Source organism: Haliotis asinina, chromosome 3, assembly GCF_037392515.1.
Source record: "Haliotis asinina isolate JCU_RB_2024 chromosome 3, JCU_Hal_asi_v2, whole genome shotgun sequence".
Classification (NCBI taxonomy): domain Eukaryota; kingdom Metazoa; phylum Mollusca; class Gastropoda; order Lepetellida; family Haliotidae; genus Haliotis; species Haliotis asinina.
The window spans coordinates 23,670,874-23,683,162 of NC_090282.1; the positions used below are offsets into that span (position 1 = coordinate 23,670,874).

The following is a 12,289-nucleotide window of genomic DNA, read 5'->3' on the forward strand; positions in this document are numbered from 1 at the left end:
ACTTCCCAGCTGTGTGTCTCTACCTCAAAGCGCAGTTCTCGATCTTTCCCTGATCCCCTCTCCTGCAGTCCAACCCCCTTTCCTTACAACCAGCAGCAGCATCTCCTGCACATGGCTGTGCTACTTGCCACAGGCGCTTTAATACATGATCTTTGATCTCAGGTTCAGGAAGAGACAAGAACAAATTTCATTGCCCTTAAAGGTTGGTTTATGAAGGATCTGATGTGTCTTGTATGTGGAGATATTTCTGACAATATCTTTACGTAATCTACTATTCTAGTTGTGGTTCATCTGAAAATAATCTTCTCCATGACAGTAGAGAAAAGCTACAGGGCACTACTAACATTTACCTAAATTTCATGATGTTCTTAATAACAGGTGAGCAAAGACCAAAAACCTCCAAGAAAGACAGGCTGTTATGTTAAATGTCATTTTCTGGTAAAAAAATAACATTCAGAACACAAAATTGTAAAACTTGAGACGATATCAAATTAGTGTTAACAATAGATGATACTTTTACACAATGTATTCATTTTCTACACACTCACATGAGGAAAAGAGCTGAAATTGTATACAATTCTGAAGTCAAATGGTGCAGCATTAGTCTTCTGTGGAACCATTACACTCTAATATGTTGAATAAACTGACAAGTCTTTGACATGATCAGGGAAATGGAAAATGTCCTTATATTCCAGGGCAGATAAACACAATGAGATATGCAACAAGCAAAACAAACAATCAACCTCGAAACCCAGTAACTTACAGGAGCTAAAGCATTGTACAGGACAAAAAAATGTGCTGAAAAGCACACACATAGTGCTGACAGATGCCTGTTCTTATCAAACATTTAAACAGACCCTTGGCTTACAAATTTGTCATTTAGGACAGCTATCATATGGTAAAAACAGATTTAGATGCATATATTGGAAGAAAAAAAGAGCAATGTTTTCGACAGCTTGCTCAAAGAAAAACAAGCACTGTCTGCAAAAACTTTCAGTTCCTTGATGGTTTGATGTTTTTTCCAAAGAAAAATGGTTTCGAAAATATTTTTGTGCTGTCATTGATAAGTAAAGAAAATTGAGATGGTTTACATGCCCACTTCTTTTTTTACTTGTTTTCTAATGAGTAAAAACGGAAAAGACAATTTGGTTTTTAAATAACTGTTATATAAAATAGTACTTACAACATGCAAATTAATGATAATAACAATGAGGGTACTTTTACCATGAAATACCCCACACTCCACAAAGTGTACAGAAACAACACAATATTATCTCCCTGGATAACCCAGGCTGCCTGTTAGACATTAGAAGGTTATGGTCACGCTTATCCCTCCAGGTACCCATTTTCTGTTGGGCGAACAGGGGCAGTTTCGAACAAACTCACTTGCCGAAAGTGAGACCAGATGCATCCACATGAAGTCCATGAAACTCTCAGGAGTCAAGATGCCAAACACAGTCACCCATACATGGACTCTCGAGCTCAACATTGCTTAACTGATTTGTGACTGAAGCTCAAAGCACAGGACCATGCCTCACCATGATTAATGTGTGTCAGACATTTTGTTGATGACAATATTATTGGACCACTGCAACATCATCCAAGCACAATAAGATGATTGTGGAATAGATGAGTGAAGTTCTCCACAGTATTCTCATGTTGTGAGGAGTACTGCTCCAAAGAGCCATCCTCAGACCTAATGTCTATATATATCTCAAGTAGTTGCACATAATTATATATCATATCCCAAGATACAGAAATGAAATAAAGTCTTCAGTGACCTTGAACAGACTGATACTCGCACAATCAGTGTCTGAAAACAAAGACTTACAATGTTGCTGAAATACCATCATTTTTTTCAGGCTTCAAAACCCTGTTCAAAGCCAGACAACATAGACAATATCTCTGCTGAAATCAGACCTGTTACTACAATTCAGACTGCATCATGTGCATGTGTTCATGAATTACTGTCAAAAAGTGATGACACCAGGTGTTTGCAAAAGATCAACATATCCTGAAACCTTGGGCACATGTAACAAACACATGCAGAGGCAGGTCAACATCATGGGAACATGTAGTAGTAGTTAAAGCAGGTAACTGCATCATTTTTGTCACATATATGAGTGAATGTGAGTGGTTTTACGAAGCTTTTAGCAACATTCCAGCAATTCCACGCCAAGTGCTTCAAGAAATTGGTTTCACACAATGAATCCATATGCGGCATTGAACCCTGGTCTTTAGTGAGACAAGCAAATGCTTTAACCTCTAGCCTACCCCAGTGGTTACATCATATATACATGAGTAAAGCCAAAGACTGACAGGGTTTGGTTTACGGCCTTTTTTAGCAGTATTTCAGCAACATCATGGTTGGAAACATCAGAAATGGGCTTCACACATTCGACCCATGTGCGGATTCGAACCAGGGTCTTTGGCATGACGAGCAAAAGCCTTAACAACCAGGCTACCCCACCACCCCTAAGGCAAGAGATGTTAACCTAGGTTATGTAAATATACATGACAAGTTAACACCTATGACCTCACTCACTCTAGGCAACAGGGGACAAACTTCGGGCATCACTGCAATTCCCTGCTTTGACTTCTACTACATGTATGTATAACATATATCACTTTGGTGGAATCCATGAGCGAGGGATTGATGTCTCCCTGAAAATGAATTCAGGCACATCACGTTTTGCATAACCCTTGAACTAAACGTATGCAACAGAGAAGCAGCTGTATCCAGAATATGGTGTTTACTCCAACACAGTAACAGGAGGTCTCTTTTCTCAATCACATACACAGAAAACATAATACTTACATAATTGACTTTCAGATCAGGGTGATCCTTTTCAATTCCATCATCCAATATTGTAACTGTTACACCTTTCCCTGTGAACCCATAGTCCCATGCTTTTCGGACATTCATATCCAAGCCAGCACCTCTGTTCTGTAACAAAAAATAATGTCACAATTACCATGAACATGTAAACAAAGAATACTGAAAAAAGAAATTATTTAAAATAACACTGAGGGCAATCACTGCAAACCCTAATGTTCATGTGAAAGGATCTTATTTCTGTACAAAATGAAAATATATGGTGAAACAGGTAGCTCATTTCTTCCATTGGTCCAGAGAGATCTTCACAATTTGTCATAAACAACTTCTGTTTGCCTTAAGAGGTGACTGTCAAAATTGGATGGTTAGTCGTTACTAACTGGATGAGTGAGTGAGTGAGCTTAGTTGTATGGCATTTGTAGCTATATTCAAGCAATATCACAGAAGGGAACACCCAAAAAAGGCTTTACACATTGAACCCATTAGGAGAATCAAACCTTTGTCTTTGGTGTGATAAGTGACCATTTTACCCATTGGGCTTCCCCATAACCCCTGATAGATGAATGTCACGGTGTCCCAACAATGAAGCTATCATGTCAGCTCTTCATCATATGACCCAGATGCGACTTTTTACATACTGCTTGTCATATACATGGAATATTGTATTCGGTGCCTTGTTTTCCACACATGATGTGTTTGTGGGTAGGTATCTATCTGGACCTCTTCACAGTCAACGTCCAGATCCAAGATTGTGGCAAGTGTCAGTTCAAATTTCTTTACCAAGTCTATGTTGTTTTGGGTTACTAAGGTTATAGATTTACCAAAGTGACTTGTACTTCAACAACAGATTAAGAAGAAGATTCATAAATGTTTAGTCTACCATAATTACATTATTAAGACAATATGATATTTATACACCAGTGATACCCTACAATAATTGTTCACACAGTTATTAAGATAAGGACATGTTATCTAGATGCTGAGGGAGATTCCTGGATGTGTAATGTATACTCAGTAGTACTGATGTAATATCGCAAAAAGTAAAAGTGAAAAAAAAAACACCATAAAACATTAATAAGAGATATTTTTGTCAACTGTGTAATTCTGACTATATCATGAGCATATGTGTCCAAATGCCTCAGTTTTGAAAAACAAGGGGAAATGTAGAAAGGCTCTATGGTGTGACAATCAAACAAATACGGATCCACACACCCAGGATGTCCACAGATATTAATTACTATGATTCAATCATTATCCTCCTCATCAGAAATGAATGGTTATGGATGTGAGGTGCGGAGGACTGCTCCTCTAACAACTCCCATTCCTATCACAGATACTTTGAAGATGAAGACAAATGCCATGCTTCCACCAAGCATGAAGGCACATCGTGGTAGTTACACAAGCACCAATCATCTCACAGGCCCCTCTGGAGACTGTGGAACCTCTGTTTAGTGAGAAGGATAATTACATGACAATGCCAATCAGTGGCACACAGATGACTGTAACATAATTTAACATCTGTCTGTGACACCAACAGCTCCTTGGAGATACTTCAAAGGTCACTGGAGGTCATGGTACGTCCTGTTTGACTCAGCTACACAGGTTGATCAATATATTTCATCAATTGTAAAATACATATTGATAGAGTTCCTCGAGCATGTAGTCTTCCCCTGGGGTTTATTTTCAGGAAATTTCACAATTTCATTATTTTTTTAAACCAAAAAAGCTATACATAATTCTGAATTACACAAGGCTTCTTATGAAACACCTGGAAGACAAATGCAGATAGTACTAACCTCTCCTGTTATTCTCCATATTTGTAATACATTTACTTACAAAAAAAACCCTAATTGACATGTTGCACTAAATCCTTAAGATTAATTCGCCACACTAACTTTTACTAGAACTTGCAGCTATGATGTAACAAGTATTTTGAACATGGTAACGCCCTGAAATTTCTTCTACTCTGTTCATTCTGTTTTCTTTGATGTACCTTCAACTGTCCATAGCATACTCAGCAAACTATGTTTTTGTGAATAGCATGTCAAATAAATGAATACATCTCAGGCTAGAACTTGAAGCAATCAACAAAAACAAGATTCAGATCTTAACTTTTTCATTCAATTTCCTGACTGACAATCATCTGAAAAGAAAACTATTCTCCAAAGTAACCCTTCTTTCAATTAATTACTAAAAAATTTGATATTTGGTAATTCCTCACTAAACAAGTTAATCAAGTGGCTCCCAGTTTGCAACAGAGGCATGCTGTACTGCATTGTATGCCGGATATACAATGATCTCATTCAATTACACTTGACAAGTCGCTGTTTAAAGTAATATTCCTTGCCAAACAGTTGCACCAGGAACTTTATGAAGCAGATCAAAATCCGACATGACAAGTTAATTCGCAAGCCTGTCTAGTGCAGGCAACTGCACAGTAGGTGATGTACACACGTGCCTCGTATTGGCTCGGTAGTGTGATGGCAAAAAACACACAGCTTGGCACACTTTAAATGCTTCATCTTAATAGGAAAGACACCGAGCATCTTGCCTCTTGCTGTCTTGCGGGATCTATCAAGGCTTCAAGTGTGAAAAGTGAAATTCCAAGTAGCCCTCCCCTCCATGATATTCTGGATGTATGTTGGACTTGCTCCTCATCAGTGATGTCAATGGCTCGGTCAGCCATGCTGTTGCCATTCATAAGCATTCAGAACATATCAGAGGGACCTGAATATGCACAACGATAGCATTGATAAACAATACTGGAACAACAGACAAGGACATTCTCAATAATGGTTAATGCAAAAAGTTGAACTACAGTGTAAAATGAAACTATTTTTTGACGAATATAACTCTGTTGGTGTACAATCTGCTTTGTTGGGGTATAATAATATTTAATGATACACAATCATACAAAATATGCCAAAATACACCAAGTAGGCCTGTGTGAAGATGAGTGTGACTAAATTTAATACACCAGGTAGCAGGTCGTTGCTACTGTTTTTTCCTTTCAGGTAGCAAAATATGATTTTAAATAGCAAATTTGCTACATCAAGTGTTAATTTCAAACCCTTATTGAACAGGCTACCCCACTGTCCCTGGGTGCCTTGAAGGAGGGGTTTTTGAACATACAATATCAGACTGGGACAAAAACAAAAGTCCTATTTTTGAGAAGACATCTGCATTATTTTCATGCCATATCTATTTCATTATTTTGGGACATGTCAAAGTGACAGAGAATCAAACCACACAAGACAAGTATTTTTGAGCCAATACTACAAACCTTCAGGTCAACATACTTTTGAACAAAAAAATATGCCAATCAGAAAAACTTCCCTATGAATAAAACTGACCAGCCTCAGTCACTTGATATGGACTCATTTTTAAAAATGCTACAAACACAATCAAGAAATGCTGAAACCAACATATCATCAGAGGAAGTTTCATAACTATTTGCTTCTGATTTACAAATACATTCAAACAGCAATCAGTGAAAACTCCAGTGCAAGCCTATTGTTATATAATTACTATCGTACACATTCAGCTTCACATTAAATAGTGTCAAGAGCTCAGTCAAGAAACAGGACAACTTATAATTACTCATATGCTATGGAAAAATCGAGTTCCTTTTCCCACTTGACATCCATGTAAATACATACACTGTATTCATTAGTTATACAGACATGTTCAAATCAATATGTAATTCTTGATGTCAGACTGACCTGTACAAATACATATCTAGCAAGCAGTATGATCTCCAGTCTCCTTCTGGATATTCCTGGAAGATTGTGATAGAGTTGCAACAACTGCAGTCAATCAATATCTCCTGCTACATGGGGATCTTGGACATCAGTGATAATATGCCTATAGTCCAGAGCAACATTTGTCCTCAAAAATACTCCTATTGATAATGTCATACTTGTCAAAGAAAAATGTTTCATGTGCATGTCTACATTTAAGTTGTGGAAAAGAATAAGATTATTAGAGAAGAACCTCTTCAGTGCTTGTCACAACGCTTTGGGCTACTTATTGGACCTTCATCTGGGGACTTACTTAATCTCTTCTGCAAAAAGTGGAGAGTCTGACTTTAAATTGCACACCAGCGTTTATGAGTATCTTTCATCTGCTTAAGGAGCATTTTATCTGAATCTTCCCGTGGGGATTCTTGGAGGACTGGGTCACCAGTATCCTTGGCATCTGATCCAAAAAAGACTGGGTCCTCAGGCTTAGTGACTTTGCCACTCTGACCCCACATTATTGGTATCAAGCACCAATATTGCAGGTGTCACGATGCCCAAATACTTCAGGTGTCAAGATGCCCCAACATTGCAGGTGTCATGGTGTCCCAAACATTTCAGGTGCAATGAGGTCTTTATTTTGCAGGTTCCATGATGTCATAATGCTGCAGGTGTCATGATGCACCAAAACTGCAGGTGTCCTTATGCCCCAATATTTCAGGTGTTTCAATGCCACAATGATTAATTCACACTATGTGGATGGCACAAAATCACTTGATCACTGATCACCAATCCACAGAATGCCTAACACATCAACCATTCTGACCACACAATCAACATAGCCACATATCACAGATGTACAGACTGCCAGCATTAGACTTCATGGACAGTTCTGTTAAATCCCAATGTTAAAACAATTTCATCTTGTCACTCGCCTCAAACTCCTCAAAACTGTAAGCACTTGTTACTGACGACTGGTGACAATGCGAAACTATCCTAGTCTTCATAATTAGTTTTGCATGCTGAAGACTGTACTAAACTAGGTTATCGTGTCCCTGGATATCAGAGATATCAAACCTAAAGAACTCTTCAAGAGTCAACCTTGCTTATCACTACCCTGTCTGCTCATGAAACTAACGTGAAGTCCCTTGCTAATATAGGAGAAGTGCAGGTAGTTTATCTGCTTCTTCCAGTCCTCCTGGAATGTATCCAGCAATTCTATACATCTCCAATACTAGTATCCTCTCATTGTTATTAATGTGTCTACATGAGGGTACTTAATAGCTCATGCCCTTCACCATTTTTCCAACTAACCAAACCCATGACAGCAGGACAGAATCTATGTAAAACATAAACATTCTTCATATTCAAGTTTCCCATGCTATTCAACAGAAAGCCATGTAATACCAAAGCAATCATTGCACAGCTCGTATCTCCTATTCAACCTAGCAATTATTAAATTCATACAAGAAATAACCCAGAAGCTTGTCTGCCTGACTCAGTTACTCCTGTTTCAATAACAAACAGCTACTATCAGTCATGCAGATATAACAATTAGTCTATGCTAATCTAATTTTCACTTAGGGGTCTGTCTAGCCATTGATTCAATTAGCATCTTTGAATACTGGTAATGTTTAGCAGACATGAAGAGGAAACTGGCCCAACAAGAGCTAGCGATTACGGCTACAAAGGGAAACGTTTCCATGCAATTGTTGTTTCCTCTTCTGTAAACAAGTACAGAATATTGCTGCCGAGATCAATGCACCAATGTGTAATGGTTGTGTGTACCCGTTATGTACGGGAGATATTGAACATTATACACCTAATGGTCAATAGCAGCCAGGTTGTAAGAGTTCATATTAACTTCTCTTATCATAAACAAAACACCCATGTTTTGTCTTGGGCATCTGTGCATATAGACACAGCTGGTGTTTGTTTTCCATTGTAGTGTGTATGTTATATTACTCTACTTGTCTAGGCAGCCATTGTGCATCAAAAAACATTGGAATTACTCCCCACAAAACTAACAGAATGTATGAATACTTGTAGTATAACTTTCAGCCCCAAATCCAGACCCCATACTTCTGGAAACTCAACAATTTTTCCTTTGGATCATACAATCAATGGGAAATATGGTAGCTAAGATGAGTTCAAGCTCATGTTAATAGAAACGGTCCTGTCACAGAAGAAAAGCAATAGACTTTAGCTGCTGTTCTCCTGCAAAGATAGCAACCACAGATCACTAACTCTCACAATTGTCCAGTAATAATTACTCCCTATGATGACTGCATGTGATGACCGATGCTGATCCCTGATCCTGTTGACTGCCCATGATAACTGATTGTGATAATAGTCTATGGTGACTGATTCTGATGACTGATCCTGTTGACTGCCTATGATAACTGATTGTGATAATTGTCTATGGTGACTGATTCTCATGACTGATCCTGATGACTGCCTAGGTCTGATGATTCTGATACCAGATTCTAATTAATATCTATCAAAACTGCCTATGATGACTATCTGTCATGACTGATACCTTAGTTGTGATGACACTCATTGATGCCTGACTCTAAATACTGATTCTGATGCCTGATCCTGAGGAAATACCACCTTATTCAAAGCTACTGAAATCAATTCTTCATTCGATTACACTGTTGTCCTTGACTTTGGAGTGAGTAAGTGAGTGAGTTTAGTTTTACGCCGCACTCAGCAATATTCCAGCTATATGACGGTGGTCTGTAAATAATCGAGTCTGGACCAGACAATCCAGTGACCAACAACATGAGCATCGATCTGCGCTTTTGGGAACCAAGTCAGCAAGCCTGACCACCCAATCCCGTTAGTCGCCTCTTACGACAAGCATAGTTGCCTTTTATGGCAAGCTTGGGTTGCTGAAGGCCTGTTCTACCCCGGGACTTTCACTGGTCCCTTGACTTTGGAACCTACAAACACAATACTATCTCCCAAATGAGGGGTTCTATTCACATACAGAGTAACAATTCAAAGTAATTCAAATAATTCTACAAAAAAGGTTATTTCCTTGCTCCTAGTTTACTTCATCTGTATTAGCACATTAAAGATTCAAAACTTGACTTGACTCCAGTCACTGCACTGATGCTGCCAGCACACATCTACCACATATATTTCAGATATTCTGTTCCGCCAAATTATTTTTCTCCCATCTACAGTGTTTGCTTCACAGCCTATAATCTAGCCATGGTCGTTGCTGGTTTTGCATATCGACTTGGCTCCTAGTGTACCAAGTGCCTCAGGAATACAGATGATTGGCCAAGGCCCATCAGAGGTCATCTACAAAGCAAACGGCTTCGTCCAATCAATATTTTTATTATGCAGTGTGTCACAGAGGGAGTAGGTTTTAGCGTAATAGCGTACGTGCTCGTGTTTGCCAGTCAGTTGTGCTCTTCATGTAGTGGCAACTCTCAATTGAGTCCGCCCAAATTCAATCTTGACAACTCATTTACATCACGAGGAGGGGTACAGTGTTTCATACATTCAGAGGTAGTGTTCCAGCACTTCTCCCTATCCTACATTACAGGCCAAACTGTTCATGAATATCCCTGCTCAGATAATTGAGGTTAACATTACCATAACAATATCAAATCTATAGTCTGCAGTTTCTCAATGTTGTCCCTCAGTTTGGGGTTTTTATTGTAACATGACTTTGGCAAATGTCCTGCAGCTGAAATAACGAATTCTTTGTGTTTTTCATGTCATCATCGTCATCATCATCATCATCATCATCATCGTCGTCATCTTCATCTTCATCGTCATAATCAGAGTGGTGGGGTAGCCTAGTGGTTAAAGCATTCGCTCACCACACCGATGACCCAGGTTCAGTTCCTCACATGGGTGCAATGTGTGAAGCCCATTTTCTGGTGTGCCCTGCTGGAATATTGCTAAAAGTGGCATAAAACTAAACTCACTCATCATCATCAAACACTGTGAGCCAGGACCCTTGGGTCATCAGTAACTGACTATCATCCACAAAACTACAACAGCAACAAAATCAGAGCCTGACCACCATTAGCATCTGTGTAGCCTCTTACAACCAACAAGAAGAAGCTGGACCTATTCCAATCCAAGTCCCTAAGTGGATCATGTGTGAATGAGGTTTTCCACCGTGGTAAAGTACTTTACATCAGTGGTAAAGGTAACTCGACAGAAAGTCTCGATCAGATAAACCAATGGCCACCAGTCAGCAATTAGCGTACATGGCTACCACTGAGAGATGACTTTCACGATGAGTTGCCAGCCAGTCCCCCTTTACGAGGTCATATCCAGTGTTCCAGCATCCTCACGAGGTCTGACTCAGATCACAGAGAGATCATTACAGATCATCATAGACACAATGACACATCCTGACTGATCCACCTCCAATTGTGTGATGCACATCAGTTGGAAATGTGCTGCACCAAAAATAATAAGCGCTATTCTCCACACAAGTTGCAAATCAATATGCTATGTCAACTATGTGCATAAGGGACATCAAACAACAGAAGGAACATTACACGGTGTCATCCTGTCTGTGCTCCAACACATGCATGGCATGCTACAAGGAAATCACAAGGGAACACAGCCCAAATGTGGAGAACTTGTTTGTGAGGAATCGTTGACCTTCATACACAAATGCTGAAGGAAAAATTCAATCCAAGTGAAAGTAACTCACTTCAGTGTACAGATGGAATACAAAACTTACAAATGCAAAATCATGTACACTCACCTACATTCATAATGAATATGGTTACAGTATACTGGTGGATATGTACATAACCTTCAAAAAAGTACTGGACATTGGATTTACAAGATTGATAAATGCAAATGATGACACAAAAGAGGAAACAAATGATGAAGAAAAATGAAGGGAATATGTGAAAACTTATTCCATTCCCTTGGAAATGTTTCATCTGTTTGGATAAATATTACTTTTCCTCATACGCATTGGCAGTGCCTAGTGGTATGCTTGCAATATGGAATACCCCCTACTATTTTTTTAATGGCACACTGTTCCTGGGGGCTGGTCACATGGTGCGTATGTTTGTCAAGATGCATGTAACAAATTATCATTTTAACAAAATTGGTGAGTTGCTTTTCTGTTATCCTGAAAAAGAATGGCAACCAAACAGTGTTTCATTTTGGGAGACCACTGATTTTTTAGTATCTCATGTACAGGATTAAATGTTAAGAAAAAAATGTTTTTCGTTTAGGCTATATTCTAGGAACAAAATGATGTTTCTTCATCAGTTAGCTTCATATGGGCGTATATTTGTCTCCATGGTGACCCCACTTGCAGCTGAAATACAACTCCACCTTCTATTTTCCAAAGTATTTATTCTGACAGACATAAACATAAACACCCACGAGACCAATCTTTCTAATACTGTAATCAGTCATGTTGTGTCTTTGGGAATAATTGGCCCCAGCATATACATCATAGTTAAGTTCAAAGTGGCTTCTACTCCTTCATGAAGATTGAAGAACTGCTTCTGTGTTAAAATGTCACCATAACCCTTCCTGTTAAAATCATTAGAGCACCCCTGCTAAATGCTAATGATGCTAAGAAAGTCAGTGGGAACCTTTCTTCCAAATAAACCTGTGGAAGATACTGGTCAAGTGATTAAATGACCACCTGTCCCCTAGTGTGCACAGACAATCATTGTCAAAGACCAACAATAAATTCCTACCCAATTGGTCC

At 38.9% G+C, this 12,289-nt stretch overlaps 1 protein-coding gene across 2 annotated transcripts in view; it reads right to left on the reverse strand.

Moving 5' to 3' along the window:
• LOC137277704 (furin-like protease kpc-1) overlaps positions 1-12,289 on the reverse strand; it is a 201,887-nt gene that overhangs the window by 72,117 nt on the left and 117,481 nt on the right. For both annotated transcript variants that reach the window (XM_067809584.1, XM_067809583.1), the window contains exon 4: positions 2,819-2,947. In XM_067809584.1, the coding sequence (XP_067665685.1) occupies positions 2,819-2,947 (129 nt within the window). The remainder of the gene's footprint in view (positions 1-2,818; positions 2,948-12,289) is intronic.